The sequence below is a fragment of the Rhinolophus hipposideros genome (assembly GCF_964194185.1).
Source record: "Rhinolophus hipposideros genome assembly, chromosome: 20".
Classification (NCBI taxonomy): Eukaryota; Metazoa; Chordata; class Mammalia; order Chiroptera; family Rhinolophidae; genus Rhinolophus; species Rhinolophus hipposideros.
The window spans coordinates 19,666,683-19,685,497 of NC_138066.1; the positions used below are offsets into that span (position 1 = coordinate 19,666,683).

General features: G+C 44.4%; 2 protein-coding genes across 3 annotated transcripts in view; one reads left to right on the forward strand and one right to left on the reverse strand.

Annotated features, from left to right (window-relative positions):
- The window catches only part of MYO1D (myosin ID), a 285,823-nt gene extending 267,279 nt beyond the window's left edge, over positions 1-18,544 (reverse strand). Inside the window, exon 1 of one of the 2 annotated variants that reach the window (XM_081027840.1) lies at positions 18,128-18,544. In XM_081027840.1, coding sequence (XP_080883966.1) covers positions 18,128-18,222 — 95 coding nt within the window. In that variant the 5' untranslated portion in view covers positions 18,223-18,544. The remainder of the gene's footprint in view (positions 1-18,127) is intronic. The other variant, XM_081027841.1, reaches the window with a different exon arrangement.
- Positions 752-5,071, forward strand: LOC308489250 (small ribosomal subunit protein uS17-like; the record flags this gene model as incomplete). The annotated part of the gene is made up of 2 exons (XM_081030143.1): positions 752-758; positions 4,298-5,071. The coding sequence occupies 2 exons, from the start codon at positions 752-754 to the stop codon at positions 4,828-4,830; spliced, it is 540 nt and encodes a 179-aa protein (XP_080886269.1). The 3' UTR covers positions 4,831-5,071.
- Positions 18,545-18,815: the final 271 nt, after the last annotated feature.

Below are 18,815 nucleotides of genomic sequence, written 5' to 3' on the forward strand. Positions count from 1 at the left end.
TTCCCTCCTTTCCCTCAGAGCAAACTTCTAGAAAGTCTTACCACCACTCACTGTTTCCAGTTCTCCCTTCATTCCCCGCCCCCCACTCACTTCCACCACAACAGCTGTTTCCCACCTCTGCCCCTCAGCGAAAACCACTCTCGCTCAAGTCACCCATGCCCTCCCAGATGCAGCGTCTAACCAACACCTCGTCATCCTCATCTTCCTCGACCTCTCTGCCGTGTTCAGCTTCGCCAGGCATACTCTCCTGTGTTCTTCCAAACTCCCCGGATGCTCCTCTTCCAGATGCCGTGAGAGAGCTTTCTTGCACTGTCCCTTCAATATCCCTGTTCCTGGGCTCTTTTCTCAGACTTTGTGCTCTTTTCCAATGTCTGCATCTCACATGCATGTCCCGTGGGCACCTCAATCTCAACGTGAGAGAAGGCACTGAGAGACAGTCTCCTCTTTCCACACGCTACCCCCTTAGTCAGTACCCCCAATCTATATCACGGTCCTCTCCCCCCATCCCAAGTGTAAGACGCAGCAGGGGTAGAGGACAGGGCATGGGCTTCAAAGTCATGCCGATCTGGTTTCAAATTCAAACTGGCTCCTCATGAGCTGTGTGACTTTAAGAAAGTAATGTTCTCTCTCTGAATACATGTTTCACATCCGTATAATGAGTACGACACCTATCTTGTAAGACGGAATAGATGAAGAGAGACGAATGAATGGATGGATTTGATTAATTAAACACCACGGCACACAGGGCCGAATGGCTGGTAGCTGTCCCAATCCTTCGTTTCCTCCCCATGTTCCCTTTTATGGAAGCTAGTCCTAGCTCCCTAACTATACTAACTTGAAAGCAGGGCTCTCCTATGTGAAACCTCCAAACCTGCCAGACTAGTCTTCTCATTGTCCCTGAACACATCCTGCCCATTTACAGAGGTAGCTCACAGCGTGGAATGTTCTCCCCTGCCAGTCTTACTTCATGCATACCTAAGTCTTACTCATCTCCAACGCCCAGCCCCATCCTATACCTCTGTGAAGGCCCTCCTTAATCTCCAAAGCTCACAGCAACACCTTCCTGGTCTGAACCGCAGGGTATTGGTACCAGTGACCAACATGTATTATGTACTGCTTTATGGGTGTCATATACTTTATCAATGCCCTTTTTACCCAAGTACATCATAAACTTCTTATAGGGAGCTGCACACAGTCCTTCGTATACACAGTCGTTAGCAAACAGTTTTAAATAATGCCTGTTGATGGATATGAGGTCAATCTCCTCTGATTTGTAATAAGAGAAGGTATAAACATCATGTAATAAATTCAACTATTACTTTAAAATATGTGCCCAGACACCCAGAATCTTAGCCTTTGGGACTTAGAGGCCATCTGTGCCAATCATCCATGTAGACACGACATCCTCTTACAGCAATCTCAGGGAATGAACTTCCAACTTCTGTTGCAACAAATCCCCATCTTCAGAGACTCACTACCTCCGTTGGGAACCCATTTGATATCTAGGTAGCAATTGCTTTTTTTTTTTTTTTAAAGCAATCTCAAACTTACAAAAAACGTTGCAAGTACCTTCTTTCTTCAACTACTTGAGTGTAACTGCTGCCCCGCCACCCATTCAGGTGTATTTCCTACAAACAATGCCATTCTCCTCCGCAACCACAACACAACCATGAAGTCAGGAAATTCACATATGTGATCTGATTTGTCCCATTATTGATACTGTTTCTTTTGATCTCTTAGTAAGGTAGGTAGTGTCTGCCTGGCTTCTCCACGGCAACAATGTTTCTTTTTTTCTTTGATATTAATTTATGGGCATTTTGTATGCAGATATTAAGTAAATATCTCACCTAATTTCAAGTTATTCATTTACTAGTGTATATCTTAGTTTATGTAAGTTTGGACTCATGGTTTCCTATTTCAATCTGATGCTCAAACCGACCCAGATGTAGCTAGTAGGAGCCCCTTCTCGCTGGTTTCTATATTTGCTATACATTTTCCTCCATTCTTTGTAGACTTCCTTGTTTTCCTGCACAGCAAGATGACCCTAACTCATCTTGGTTTTTTTTTTTTGTTTAAAAGCAGGAAGGCATGTCACTCCTCTTTTTATTTACAAAAATGGAATTATATAACCTGTTTCATCAAATGTATCACAAATAATGGTATACTTTCAGGCATATATATATATATATATATATATATATATATATATATATATATATACTTGTTGTGCATACACACACACACATACACACACACACACACACACACACACACAGCCTTTTTTTCCCAATTTGATTTCTAACGTTCCATAATGTGCTCAGGACAGAAGTGCCTGGAAGCCCAGACCTCGGCCTATATAGCTTTTCATCTGGCTGTTTGTCTCTATCCTTTATAATATTCTTTATAATAAAATGCTAAGCATATATAAATGTTTTTATCTGTGAGCCACTCTATCAAATTAATCACACCTGAAACAGGGGTCATGGGAAGCTCCAATTTATAGCTGGCTGATCAGAAGCACAGGTGACAACCTGGCCTTGTGACTAGTGCCTGAAGTAGGGGGCAGTCTTGTGGGACTGAACTTTTAGCCTGTGGGATCTGACACTGTCTCCATGTAGATAATACCAGAATTGCGCACATTAAATGTGTGATAAACACACTTGGTGTCCACTGAGAATTGCTCGGTGGCATTAGAAAATACACCAGAGTTACCCTATCCTATGTCTTGTCTCTTCAGTCATTTCCCCCCCCCCAAATAGCTCATATATTTATTTTATTTTATTGTTTTTATTAGTTTCAGGTGTACAAAACAATGTCATAGTTGGACATTTGCACCCCTCACAAAGTGATAACCCCCTACCCTTAATCTATACTACCTTTCTGATACCGTATATAGCTGTTACAATTCCATTGACTCTATTCCCTATGCTGTCCCCCACATCCTGTGACTATATATACATTAAATTATAGTTGACCTTTAGTCATTCTTAAGTGACAGTTTAAAGTGCCTTCATCACACTGAGAATTCTTTTCTGAATGAACACCATTGTGTGTACAAAGCTTGTTAAAATACATATATTTTAAGAAAAAATATATTTTTAAGAAAAGTAGAATACACATGTACATATATATATGTGGGTATATATATATATAAATATACATACATATATATATAAATATATATATATATATATATATATATATATATATATACACACACATATACTCAAATATACTGCCTCTAAAATTCATCTCTCCCTAAAAGAATCAGATGTTGCTCAGGAGCTGACTCCCTTTCTTCCACATAGCCATGTGCTTCAGGAAAAGGGAACTCTATCCTCAGCTCTGGACTATTCTACATCAATCAAGATAACCACATTCCTCCAAATCAGTGATGCGTTTGGTAATTTGCATGTGAGCAAATGCTGACCAATGAAACGTGAGGAAGTCATCTGGGGGCTTCCTAAGAAAGACGCACAAGACAAGAAAGCAGATGGTTCCCTCTCTTTCCTCTGGAGGTTACTGTGTCTGGATGGAATGCCTAGAACTGCTGTGACTATCTTCCACCAGCCTGAGGATGAAACCAGCACGAGAAGGGCAGGGCTGAGATAATCATCACAGACTAGTGGAGCCAGAACCCTTACGGATTGGCAGAGCCTCTTCTATCACTAGACTTCTGCTCGTGTGAGATAATATGTTTCCTTTTCGTTTGGTCAGGTTTTCTTCTAGTTGCAGCCAACAGCATTCTAACTGATACAGGGTGGTAAGGGAACTATTCACCCCTTCAGGAGAGGTGGGATGAGCCTGAGTAGAACTTCCAAGTCCCTATATTTCTTGATAAGGCCCATGTCAATGTTGATACATAATACAGACGACTAAAACCCTCCTCTTTGGTACTCCTACAGTGTTATTTTGTATTTATATTATTGCCCTTCAGTAGAGAACTAGAGATTTACTTATTATTTACATTGTTAGCTTTTCCATTGTTTCAACCTGTTCCGATCTTTTTAAGCAAGTTCGTTTTAAGTGGGGGAATAATAAAGGAAGTTAAAGAATTGCTATTTGATTGCAAAGCAATACAGCAAAGAAGAGCGGAAAAGTAGAATAAATACAGAGCTAGGATACAGGAGATCTTTGCTCCGGTAATAACTGTGCCACTAGACTAGCAAGGAATCCTGGACAAACCACAGACTTTCTGTGCCCCTAACTTCATGAAGCACCTCCTACATCAGAGAGACGACCTCGAGGTTTCTTTCCAGCATTAAGATTCAATGACTCGTCTCTTGCCCCTGCGCAGTCGATAAGGAAAGCAGGAGGGCGCTTTGGCGTCCTTTTTTTCAGGCGCCCGCGAACGTGGCGGACATTCAGACCGAGCGTGCCTACCAAAAGCAGCCGACCATCTTTCAAAATAAGAAGAGGGTCCTGCTTGGAGAAACTGGCAAAGAGAAGCTTCCGCGGTACTACAAGAACATTGGTTTGGGCTTTAAGACACCCAAGGAGGCTATTGAGGGCACCTACATCGACAAGAAATGCCCGTTTACTGGTAATGTCTCCATCCGAGGGCGCATCCTATCTGGCGTGGTGACCAAGATGAAAATGCAGAGGACCATTGTCATCCGCCGAGACTACCTCCACTACATCCGAAAGTACAGCCGTTTTGAGAAGCGTCACAAGAACATGTCTGTGCACCTGTCCCCCTGCTTCAGAGATGTCCAGATTGGTGACATTGTTACAGTGGGTGAGTGCCAGCCCCTGAGCAAGACTGTGCGCTTCAACGTGCTCAAGGTCACCAAGGCTGCAGGCACCAAGAAGCAATTCCAGAAGTTCTGAGACTGGATACCTGCTCATTCCACTGAACAAAATAAAGTTATTTTTTTCTCAGTCAGGGATCTGGCTCTCAGTCTCTGCCATTACTAGAAAGAGGGCTTGCCCCTGGGAATTGAGTGAGGTAGATAAGAAAGATATGAGTTCTTTTTCATCCTGGGGGATATGAGGATGGGAAAGGGCCAAGTCCTGCCTCCAGCCCTCATCTTGGGGTGAAGACAATGTGTATTAAAGATGCTGCACGTTTAAAAAAAAAAAAAAGATTCAATGACTCAGAGGCTTCATCAGGGAATTCATGGCTCACGAGTCTTCTTTTATTGCTTGAACACAAAATCAGAAAGAGAGACCCTGAAACTCAGTTGTAGCGGATTAATCGTTATGGAGACTGACTTACTTTAAATCAGCAAAACACGGCTCTCAGGCTGCCTACTCCAAGAATTAGCTTCGTCACACAACAGACCAAGACAAGACTGTATTGGTGTTTACTGTCACGAAAGGAAAAGTGTAGAAAACAATCGCCAACTCCACACACCAACGTGACAAAAACAAACATTCAGACCTGGAGAATTCTGGCAGCTACATGAAAGGAAGCCCAGATACTAAAAAGTATGCGATCAACCCTGAAGTGATTGCAAGATGGGTGAGGATGTGTAAAGCCCTGCAATCATTTCCCAGTGTACTTCAAGTCTGAACGCTTTATTCCCCAGGACCCTTTGCAAAGTGTGGTCCCTGAGTAGCACTCCATCATCACCTGTGCCCACTCTGCCCAGAGACTCGAGCCTCCGTGGATGCCCTTCAGTTTCTGAACTACACCAAGCATCCACCTGTCTGTCTATCAATATCTCCCTCTTTCCTCCCTCTTGCAATTCATTCTGCCGGGTCTATACCTCCCTCCCCTAGCTGATTCCTGCACCCCACACTTGCCTTCCCCCCACACAGACTCCTTATCTTTCTGATCTTGCGTAAAGCCAGCTTCCTCCTAAAATGCCTTCTCTGGGGCATGCACACACGCTGCACACACACCACGGCCATTTCCCGTAGGAGGAACCCCGCCGATCCCTTCATAGCATTTATTACTACTTGTAATTACTGTTTTGTCGTTTACCAGTTTTGTATGTCTCTCCAGCTGGTTAATCAGCTCTATGGGAACAGGAACCATGCCTGTCTGGGTTGTCCCTGCATATCCAGAAAATAATGAAGACGTGGTTGCCAGCATACTTTCAAAGACAACTTAATGACATGGAAAGATACTTAAAACACGATGTTAGATGAGAAAGCTGTTTACAAAGTTATACCTTGTATAAGCAGAAAGAGTCAAAATTGTAAAATATACACATTTATACATGTGCAAAAGATTATAAGGAAATATATCAAGGTATTAACAAGGATGATATGATACCTTTTTGTATGAAGAATCTGGTGACAGAAATAAATACCAGGGTTGCCAAAAAAATGTATACAAGTGGACACTTTGGTCAGCGTTGCTCAAGTAGTAGTTCATTTCAATCAGGTGTCTGGACGCTGATAGGAACCACTTTGAGCACCTCTTGTAACTGCAGAAGTCAAATGTGACTTGTATTCGTCTTTTGCTGTTGGTATATATCGAGTATTACAATTTTGACAGTTTTTTTCCTTTCTTAAAATGTGTATACATTTCTTGGCACCCTCTGTACACAATGTGCTAACAGTGTACAACCACAACCAAACGGTAAAAGAACAGAAAACATGTTGAAAGGAAGAAGAATAAAGCGTGACTATCAAATAATTAAATTGATTTAATAATAATAACAGAAAGAACGAAGAACACTGATTATTTGGATAAGTTATGATACGTTCGTTAATACACCAGTCAGCAGCCATTGCAGTCACACCCCATTTAGTGTTAACAGAACATAACTGTGGAGTGAAAAACCATTAGCCTAGGATGGTGTTTCCTAACCTGGACATTAATGAGGCTTAATAAATCAGAATCTCTAGGAGGTAGAGTCCAGGGAATCTGTGTATTTTAAAAGCTGGGTAATTCTGACACAAAGGCAAATGTGAGAACCACCAGCTGAAGATACATCAAGAAGTTAAAGAGGAGGTTCCTCTTCAGTAAAGGTTTCATATGAAACAGGAACTTAAGAGGCAGGGACGCAAACAGTCATAGCTCCTGTCACTAGCTGCTGCCCGCAAATCAACAAGCAATCCTAATGTGACACCGGTGGAAAAATGCACTCAGCATGGTTTGGTTTGTTCAACCACACTAATAACGGAAACACCAAGGGCACCAATACATTTTAGAGTAGCACCTTAGCTACCCAGAACTCGGCCTCGGCCTACACGCCTTCCCAGCCATACACACCAAGTAACTGAAAAACACCTCTGAGCAGAGATTAAAAATAAAACGTCTAAAAACTCATGTCCTACAACTGACGTACCCAAGACAACCTCTCGGTCTTCATCAGAACACATGAACTCCTACTTTATGCTTTTCCTATCAGCTCGTCCCAGAGCAGATTTGTAAATCAAGAGGGGAGAGAGAATTCACAGGGAAGCACTGAAAGAAACTAGAGAAACTTAGCATATATACTCTGAAATGTTAAATTGTTCAGATCAGTTTGGCATGGAACAGAGTATTACGTGTATTTATCTCCATAAATCTGTAGGGCATGAAAATAACTATTCATAACTATGGCCATGATGATCTAAGTCATTAAGAAAAAAATTAAATCGTATCCTTTATATTCTGTTGAAGGAGTAAAAATGAAAGTGCATTAACATCTGAGTACCCTTGATGTGTTACGAACAATAAACAACCCACCTATTATCTCATTTAACAAAATAACCCTGTCATGCAGGGACCAGTCCCACTTTAAGACTGGGTAATAAAGGCTCAGAGAACTGAAGTAAATTGTTTAAATTATACAGTATGTAGTAGAGCCATGTTTAAATCTGGATAACTGAAATATTGCCTTTGCTCATTATTTCAGACTGCACCACCAGTTTTTAAATCATTTTGGTTGGGACTATTTCTCTGTGTGTGTGTGTTTGCAAGGGTAAAAGCCATCTGGAAAACAATCTCCCAGGCCACTGGTTTTCAAATTGTGTTTTCAATGTGATAGCATTTTTTTCTGAAACAAAAAATTCCTTGGAATCCCAATATGCCCAAGCACAGCTGCTCTGTTGAAAGCAGAAGAGAGCAGAGGGCCTGAAGCCCTACTCCATCCACCTCTACCTGGAATCCAAGACTGCTTCCCAGGCACCACCACGGCCTGGGACACCACAGAATGCAGATAAAAAATGGCACCCATCGAAATGAGTTTAGTCACTGGATTTGCTGTATGAAAGCAGGAACTCAGAGATAGTCAACAAAGGATACAAAGCCATAGAAAAGTATCCCGATGCTGGTAACTATGTAGCCAACTTGCCAAGGTAAGAAACAATATAAGAGCCAGAGAGACTATGTACCACTAAGGTACGTTTTTCCCCTTGTGCATTAGGCTTCAAGCATCTGAGATCCACAAGTCTTTTAAAAGAAAAAAAAATCCCCACCGTTTCACACAGAACCCAAAGATATTTTAATGTTTCTCCTTGTTTGTTTGTTTGGTTTTTTGAAGAGTAATAGGAGTTTCATTTTCCTACTTTCCCATAGCCTGGAGTTACAACAAAAAAATCAGCTTATGTAAGGACATAAAATACAGTAAATACAGAGCTCAGGCAGGAATCAGAGAGGCAGAAATATTACGCAGTCATTTATTCTTGCACTGACAGAGGTGAAAACATTTTGCCTGGAAAGAAGACTTCAGACATAAAGAAGACTTCGCCCTGCCCCTGGGGACCTGGAGATAGGAGGTAGAACATAAATGTGAACGGACAGGACAGGTTGAATGCAATGAGAAACTCTCATAGTTTCCTGACATTTAAAGTCCTGTAGCCATGGGTGACTTGTGAGCTTGTTGTTATTTTTCCTAATGTCTTCTTAAGCACAGGAACATAGGCTAGGAAGGTAGAAGCCAGCCAACTCAACTTCATTACTGTGGACTATTCTCATAATACACTTAAAATGACCAAGACGTCTGTAAAAGCCCAAACTGAAATGACCAATTTAGGGTTATCCGAAATAAATGTAAGTTTTTAAATGGAGCTTAACCTTCTTTTTGAATGGACTATAACATTTTTCTTGACTATATATTGAACACAAAGCAGCAGTAAGAGAGAGCCATTTGGGATCACCCTGATCCTGCTACAGAAGATCCTCTATTGTACAAGTTACTCAAAGCAGACTTTGTGGTCAGAGGGGGAAAAGATTATTTGAGTTTCTCTTGGTGTTTGCGTCATTGTTTTCGATGAAGCCATTTTTTTACTTATTTGCTTTTAGTGCTTACGTGACCCTTGTGTATACATCTACACATACATGGTAATTTTACCCGAGTCCTAGTAATATGACTGTGGGAATGGAGAGATGGAATGAAGCAAAGTTGTGCCTGTTCCTTGATGTGTTTGTTTTTTTTTTCATCTACTAGCTTTTTTTTAGAACCCTGAATTGGCTCATGACACTTTTTGGGAAAAAGCTACCATCAGCAGTAAACAATCTTATTAAAGCAGAATAGCTTTACTAGAGTTGATGCTTTAATCTCATTCACGTGAAATTCAGTAACTTCTCCCACATGAGCAGGTGTGCCTGGAAATATAAACCAGGATATCTTCAGGGGTGAGGCTAGGATGAGGAGGAGACTGGACGGTGGGCAAAGATCGAGAAGGAACAGTCAATGATCTCGAATCCCTTCTCCATCAACTGAAGTCACGTCTCAGAACCCTTTGCTTTAAAATGGCCTACTTTCCAAAAGCAGACCATTTCTATTTCACCAAAAAGTTGTGAAAGCCATGACTAGATTCACAGGCTGGCTCACGAATGTCTCTTTAACCCCCACAATGGAATGACCATAGTATTTCAGCACTTCAGTCTAGGTGCCGAGGCTTAGAAGGTCTGTAATTAGGCATAAGATAAAGAAAGAAAAAATTTCTATTTCGTTTTCTAGGCCCCCATCCAAGCCACAGACAAAATGTTTTCATTGAACTTTTTCTCCGGCCCTCTCCCTCTCTGTCATCAGGGCCTGCCTCCCCAAGAATGAACTCAAGCTTGTACTATACCTTGCCTATCCCTTCCCACCAGAGTTCAGTTCTCATCCCAGGTCTCCCTTATCCTCGAACAGTTAAGTGTTGCAAAATTATTTCTCAAAAACGAAGTTCTCAGTCTCTCATAACTGAACTCACCGAGGGATGAAAAAGAATGGATGGAGCGAATTTACATTAATGTGCCTGGGCTGCCTAAGACATATTTGACTTTTCCAGAGGATTCTTATCAACGTAACTCAATCTCTCGGGAGAAATGGGGGCAGCAAAAGACAGGGATGGAAAACAAAGTGCAGACAATGTGGAGGAAACACTTTTGAGCAAAGGAAGCTGGGTCGCAGCATGGCTTGCCCACTCGTGCTGAGAGAGGGTGGAGAGACAGAACAAAAGAAGGTTAGGATGACACAGGTCATCAGGCCACAGGGGCCACGAGAAAGGGCTGTTTCCAAACGAGAGATAGTCTTCTTCCAATGAGGGTCTGCAGGGGTTCTGCGTCTTCCACAGAGCATTTTCTACCCTCTCCCAATCCCATTCGCTCTTTTTCTGAATTCCCTCAGAACTCGAGTAGATAACATACATACAACTCTTCATTATGTTGTCATCAGTTCGCTTCTTTAAAAATATAATATGTTGATTCCTTCTCTCTAAGAACTCCTTAAAATAACTGATTGTCTGCACTCTTCATTTTGGCTCAGTCATATTCTATTTTACGTTGATCCATTTATTAAGGCATCTTTCCTTCCCATTTAAGCTCGCCTGACCCCCAAGAGGGGCTTCTTAAACAGTAACCCTCGCCAAAGTGCTCGACGCAGTAATAAGCACACAGCAAGAATTCAAGTAAGTAGTTGCTAGCTTTGAAGCCAGGGGACTATATTAAAAATATGCAAGGTCTATAGTTCACAAAGGAAACAAGTAACATATTAAAACAAACAAAAAGACTTTAGATTTTAGGTTCCTCACCCAGCTATAGTGCTTAGGGACTTCGGGCACCAATGTTGCCAACCTTCACGAAAGCAGAGAACAGTGACACACAGAATAAAATATTTTGGAAATTCTAAATACAAATAGATTTCCTTTTCCAAAGAGTTTAAAACAATTTTCAGAAATTCAACAGTGGTACCCTGGAGGGAGCAGGATTATGAGTATGTTTAGGGTGACGGTGAAGGAGGGAACTGGGAATAGCAAGGCTCCTTGGTCCACAGAGCTCAGTGGTCCTGCGTACCTGCTGTGCTGTGGGTATGACACTGGGGGTTCTATAGGTGCTGTCATTTAATCTTCACAATAACACCTCATCTTTACAGAGGAAGAAACCAAGGCCCAGGGAGGCAAACTAATATGCCCAAGGCCACATAAGTGGAAGTAAGTAGACAGAAACAGGATAAGGTCCAGATCTGTCTATCTCCAAAACTCTTGCTCTTTCCACGACGTAACCCCAACCCTTTCTAGAACATTCTTCATCTTTGCCCCCAAACCAAACCAAATCTGTCTTCGTGAGGAAGAAAGAGGTGAAAACAGCTAGCTCTTCAGCAGCTACAGGGTCAAGGTAGAGAAGTGAGGCCACTTGGGAAGGATTCAGGGAAACAGTTAACACTCGTGGGATGGGAATTATGTACCAAGCCCCGACCAGGCACTTTTTACGCATCATGTGCTTTTATCCCAATAACCCTGAAAAGCAAACTGAGAAAACTCAGTTTAAGCATAAGGAAACTGAGGCTTAGGCAAGTTAACTTAGGCAAATCTAAGTCTTAATGCAAAAAAAAAAAGTGAAGCTGGGATTTGAACTTGGTCAATCAGGTCTCCAATACTGTGCTCTTTCCACTGCTCCCTGCTGCAACGACGCTTTCCCTTCCCTTCTTCCCTGAAGTGCCAAAAGCTAAAGTTTGGGAAAACTGTTCTATTAAGAGATGTGGCCAATAATTACATAGCAGTTGAACTGAAAGGAGGCTGCTTCCCACAGGAAATAAAACTGTCATCTCAACCAAGGAATTTAATAAGACAAAAAGAGCGAAGCTTAGAATGTATATTTTAAAATGCTATTACCCTCTGAACCCATGGATGGATCCAGTTGACATTTTTATAGGCCATGTCAGCGAGGCTCATCAACAGCTCATCTACTCCGTGAGGGTGGAGCCACCACTGACAGCAGAGCTGCCCACTAGATCGACTCAGCAGTGGCTGGGCAATGACAGAAACCAGTCCCAACAGCAACAAAGCAATGGCTGCCAGAGAATGACCATCAACTGGGGCCAGTCCTTGAGAGAGGGGGTCCTTTTTGCTGAGCTGGCTCAGACGTAGGTGAGAATGTCAACAAACAGCTCTCCACCTTAGGATAATTCACAATGAAGACAACTTACCCAGGGGTCACTAAATAAACACATTTCTATTTACACTAGAGTCACCACTTTTGTTTCCAAGTTAAGCAGAAAGCCAAAACTCATCTCTTTAACGTAGAAGGAGAACCCTTCAGAAATTTGCAACGAAAAGCACCAGTAGCGGCTTCTAAGCGCTGGATTCCACCCACATCTGGCTCTATTTGGGAGCTAAATTCAGCAGAATTCTCCAGGGTCAACAAATGACCCCGAATAAAAATAGTCTTGGAAATCTGTCACGGAGTAGGAAAGGAAACAAGACGGCAGGGTGATTCACTCCAAATGGCAACTCCCAAACCCAAATTCTCATTTTTGTCCCAATGTGAAACCAATGTGCAGAGCAGGCACAGTGCACACTGTCCTTTTCCGAAGGCCTCTAAGCGTGGTTGCCAAAGAATGTCACATGGAAGCCAAAGAGAAGTAGTGTGCCATTCACCTCTCCTGTAAGTCTAACGACAGCTCCTTCTAACTAGAACTCTGAACCGATCACAGGTTTACACTTGCTTGGAGACCACCCAGAGTAGCTACGGTTTTGCCCCTGGCAAGCCAGAGGGACCCTCTGCCCCACCAAATGTTTTAAAAGACCCATGCGCAGCAGAGACAGAGGACAGAGGCTGTGTGACGAGTGTGCGTGTGCTCATCACCACCTTCCGCCAATTCTACAACTCACCCCTCCCACCCCCATACAGTTAAGCAGTTAAACAAGGACAACGTTTTTTAGACGATCGCACGCGTTTTCAAATTAAGGATTCCACTGGTTGAAGAACAATCAGCCAGTATTTGCCTGCTTAGTTAACTCATTTTCAGAGTACTGAATGCACAGGCATCAAATTCTGTAGCAGGAGAGGAAACACCAAAGGACCGGAGGACAGCACCAGCATCACAGCCCCTCACGTGCACTGTCCCCTTCCAAAGCCCTGTATCTAATTTTGCATTCATAATTTATCTTCGTTTTCTTAAAGATGGTTCCCTCCCCCTGCCCCCAACTGTCATGAGTTTCAAAGCACCACAACTCCTGGACCCACCTCTGGACCGGTTCTCGGTCTTTGAAAGATCTCACAAATGGATGGGGAGGCAGGTATGCAGGTAACAACCATATGACCAATTCTAACAGTATGACCAGGTGTCCATCTCTCCTGGGAGTACAGGTGAGAGTACGATTAACCCTAACGTGGAAGATTGGGAAAGATGTCTCTGAACTATAGTGGCAAAGGATGAGTAAGACAGTGACAGGCAGGGAATGAGGGCAGGGATGAGGGAAGAAGGAGAACATTCCAGGAGAGTGAGAACAGCATAGGCCTGTGGTTCTCAAACCAGGACAATTCTGGCCCCTCCCTCAGGGAATATTTGGCAATATCTGGAGACATTCTGGTTGTCATAAATGGGAGGGGAGTGGTGCTACTGGCTTCTGGGGTGGTTAAAGGCCAGAATGCTGCTAAACATCTTACAATGCACAGGACAGTCCCCACAATAAAGCATTATCGAGCCCAAAAGGTCAACAGACCCCAGGTTGAGAAACCCTGGTCTAAGCAAAGGTATAAAATTCATGACGTGTTAGGTTAAAAGTGAGAAGTTGCCCACAGCTTTGGCAAACACAATGCTTCAAATGGCTGCTTTTATGGAAGAGAAAAGCCAGTTCGACAAGAGGAGAGGAAAAATGAAATTTCCAAGGAGCCAAGATGTAAGGCTGAGCCTGTCCCTTATGCTCAAAACAGACTCCACCCACAACAAAGTTAGGAAACTGGACCCCTGGAAGCCTAAGGTGTTATTTCGTTGTCCCATAAAATGAAAAGCACGTCTGACAGGGATGCTGTCCCCACTCGCGTCCTCTCCAGAGCAGCAGCCTGCATTCTTCCTTTCACATGGATGGCTAAGTGAGGAGAAGGAGCAGTGAGGGCCAGATGTTTCGTGCAGCTCACGCTGGCAGGACTATCTCACTTCAGAGATCCGAAAAGCTCATGTGAATGTTGGAAGAACTTGATCAAGCACAGGAATGGCCTGAGCAAGTAAAGGAACCAGGGGGCTCCAGGTCTCAAAAAGGAAGTGGCTACAAAGGAAGCAGAATATGGTGGGGCTGCTGTGGTCAGGGCTTCAAGTGGTCATTCAGGTTATTGGCAAGAGCCAGGCCTGACCATGAAGGCGGGAAGTGCCTGTGCAGGAATCTTACTCCTGGGCACAGACCCGAAAATGGAGTGAGGAAATTAACCACCACAGCCCAAACCACCAGCACCTCCACCTCCACCGAAAGTAAAAACAAACAGAATAACTCTCCCCTAGCAAGAGCCTTATAGGAGAGAAAGAAGGCAGCCCTCAACAAACTAGCATTTCGGGATATAAGGGTAAAAAATAAAACCTGAAATTTCTCAGATATAGGGGCACTAATGCACACTAATTCGTATCACCCCTTTAATCTTGTCTCATCCAGACTCACATGCACAGAAACAAACCCATATCAATTTAAAAACACAGTAAGGAGAAAGTTACATAAATTGCACCGGATGTCTAAAAATCAAGCTTTAGCTCCCAGAGGTGAAAAGAAAGCCAGCATAGTGGCAAAATATAAAGATTAATTCTAAATGGACAATGTCATAAAAACTTCAAAAAAAGTAACTGAAACATTCCTTTTTCTCTCTCTACAAATATATATATATATATACATATTATATATATATATATATATATATATATATATATATATATATATATATTCATGAGCATTATGCTGGGTGCTGGTGTCAGAAAAATTAAAATCAAGTTTGGATGACACAGACCCCCGAAAAGACTGTAGCCTTAAATGCCGTATTGTACATCACAGACCACAAATGCAGGAAGAGGAATGTGCAGAAGAGCCAGGTGGAGAACGGAGGAAAGGACATTCCAGGTGGAGTGAGAGGAGCAGCCCCAGGTTGGGGAAGGCGGGAATGATCCGGCACAGGCACACCCCCCGCTGAGAGATGCAATACACTCACATTTCACCTATATACCACCATAAATACACAGCCAGCATGGCCCAAACACCCACGTTCCAGGAGATGAAAACACTTCAACAGCACATAAGAGCACCTGGCTCTGCAGTGAGTTTCTGGTCACTTTCCCCAAAGTAAAACAAATGTCCCTGGGTGACCACAGCATGAGCCCAGTAGCTCATGCAGCTAAGCACTAACATAGTTTGGAGGGATATCAGGGTGATAGAATATTCAAACTACCAGGCAGAAGACTGCTTTCCACCTGGGTCTTCCGGGCTTACAGCTGGAGAGGAGCTTAAGCGCACTGTTACCCTTTGTTGGGGCAGTGTTTATGGCTACCGGGAACAAAGTACTCCCACCTTGTAAGTAAAACATGAACAATCACTGAGTCTGTACAATGAGAACTGCAGCCAATTCTAAGAATTGTCAAGGACTCACACAGATGAGACACATATGTGTACCTACGCACGTCTGAACAGCCAGAATCTTGACTGACTTGGTGACTGGGCATAAAGGTTGACCTAGAAACCTGGGCATTAGCCAAGGGTTGTGCTAATGAGAGCTGGGGATTCCTCCCACAACTCCTCCTCCAGACAACTTAATGTATTCACTATCACCCAAACAGAGTCAGCTTCCAGGCCTCCACACCTCTGTGCCACCACTTTATCCACCTGGAATGTTCTCCACCTAGATAAAGCCTACCCAACCTTTACAACTCACCACAACTCCTCTCCTCCTCCATATGGTGTACTAAGCCAGCCCAAGGTATCCCTCCCTCCTCTGAACGTCCAGAACCACTACTGTGTTTCCCCGAAAATAAGACCTGGACGGACAATCAGCTCTAATGTGTCTTTTGGAACAAAAGTTAATATATGACCGGGTCTTATTTTACTATATGACCCAGTCTTATAGTAAAATACATATATATTTTTATAGTAAAACATATATATATGTTATTTATATATATAATATATATATTTAAATATATTATATATATTATATATTTTACTATATATATTTTTTACTATATATAGTAAAATATATATATATAACTAATGTTAGCCAAAATAAGACTGTGTCTTATAATAATATAATATAATGTAATATAATATAATACCAGGTCTTATATCAATTTTTGCTCCAAAAGACGCATTAGAGCTGATTGTCCGACTAGGTCTTAGTTTTGGGGAAACACGGTAGTTTGTACAATTATTTGGCAAAGAATCACCTCAGCTCCATAAGGCTTAATTAACTCTTGTTGTTTTCTTGACCTATTACTTAAATCAATAGAAATTGTCACCTTTCTCCCTGTCTTCACTGACATGACCCTTCTTTGAGTGTGTAAGGAGCACATCTGCAGTTCTTTAGATCCTCCTGCATTACCTCCCACAGATCCCTGCATAACATAAAATTAAATTGCAAAGTTCTCTTCTGTGCACATAGGAGTTAAGTTTGGCTCACACTAATAATCTTTCTCAAGATTCAAACCTCCCTCGTAGAGACTGCAACCAATGACAAGTGAAAGCAAAAGAGAATGCAAGCGCTGAAAAACCTTAAAGATGCTCATCGTTTTACAAATGAGGAAACTCAGACAGGCTGACTGACATGTGTTTGTGATAGGTAAGTGCAGAAAATCACGTCTGTGCCCCTGCTCCATCCTCTGGGACAAGCACGAAGACTCTACAGGGTTGTCAATTTCAAAGGTTAAAAGAGGTTTTAAAATTTGAATTAAGGCTAACAGGGGTAATTCATATCGAGAAGTGGGGTTAGTTAAGCACCCAAAACCAGGTTCTGATTTTCACTTTATAAGCTCATGGCATGACATTTAGCTGTAACCCTTACAAGAAGTAGGTCTAGAACGTCCAGGAAACACACACACACACACACAAACCAAAACTCAGTTCTATTTTGAAACTCCATTTACTGTAATGTTTTTAAAAAGTAAAACTACTTTAAAGCGGTTTACATATTACTCTATCAAGAGAGAAACAATCGCATGCAGAAGACTATCTACAAAAGATTGGTCTTGGAAGCCCATTTTGGGGTGTCGAGTTGTGACTACATTTTCAAGGACGTCAATAACACAAGGGCTCCGTCCATAACTCCTTGGGAAAAAAAAAAAAAAACCTGAAACCATGGATGCCTTGTCAAATTCAGACAGTTTATCTTGGCACTGGCAAGCCGAGCAGTCTCTTCGATGTCTGGAAACGTGTCTAATTACGTTTAGAGAGTAACTAAAAAATAGCCTGTGTCCCGGAACAGACAGCTCAGGGATCACTCCTTAGTATCCTGAATGACGTGATGGAGACACGCCAGGAAGGGGGGGGGGTGGGTGGGGGGAAAGAAGAGAAAAAGAAAAGAAGCAAGTGTGAAACCGGGATGAGACCCTAGTTTCTCTCCAAAGTAACCCTCTAGTCTTCCCAGGATTTCGAGGCTGCCACTGCTCTCCCTACGTTATTTTCCTTTACTTTTGTTTCCATGAGGTCACCTAGCCCGCCCACATCACTTACCTGGGGTAGCACACCGGCCTGCCCTGCCCCAATCGCTGCCTCCAGCTCCGCACACCCCAGCTCCGCACACCCCTTCGATCCCCCCACCCCGCGTCGGGACTGCACCCCCCGACACCCCCTCTCAGGAAGGCGCAGCCCTTGACCTCGGCACGCCTCTGACACCCCCAAAACGGCCGCGCCCCGGGGCGTCCCTTCTCAGGAGCCCGGGATACCCGGTTCCGGCCGCACTCCATCCCCCGGGCGCGGCGCGCCCCTGACACCCCCAATCCGGCCGCACCGCAGGGGCGCCCCCTTTCGGGAAAGCGCAGGCTCGCGCCACGGAGCACGGCCGCTCCGCCCTCACCTGAGCCGGAGGTTGGCCATGAACTCGGGCATGGAGACGGTGTCCATCAGCACGAAGTCCGCCTTGCCGAACTCCAGGCTCTCCTGCTCCGCCATGGTGCCGGCGCACGGGCTCAGGTGGGCGCGATCGGGCCGCGGGGGCCGCTCCGGGGACGCGCGGGGAGCTCGGGCGGGACCGGGGCGGGGCCGCGGCGCGGGACAGGGGCTGCCGGGGAGGGGGCTCCGCGCGCCGCTCGGCGGGTCTGGGCGGGACGGAGGCCGCCCCGCTGCTGCTGGCGCGCTCTCCGGCGGCGCGGCGCCCCCGGCAGTTTCCGCTTCTCCCGCGGCGGCTGCCCGGCGCTGGGGGGGACGGGGCACCGAGACGGAGACGGCGGCGGCTGGTCCCGCCTCTGGCCTGGGTCTGGCCCCGGCTCCGCGGCCTCCCGCGCCGCTCCGCCCCGGCCCGCCGGGCTCCGCCCTGTCCCGCCCCCCGAGTCCCCCGCCCCGCGGGGGCGCAGGCCTCCGCCTCCTCACCTGGGCGGCGCGCACGCGCGGGGCGGGCGGCGGGGACGCGCGGGGACCGTGCTCAGCGGCGTGGCGGCAGCGCCTCCTGGGGATCGGTGCTGGGACCTCGGGAGGGCGGTGCCAAGGGCCGAGGACGTAGGAGGGTGGGTGGAATCGAGTTTCCAGATTGCCGCCTCCCGCCAGGG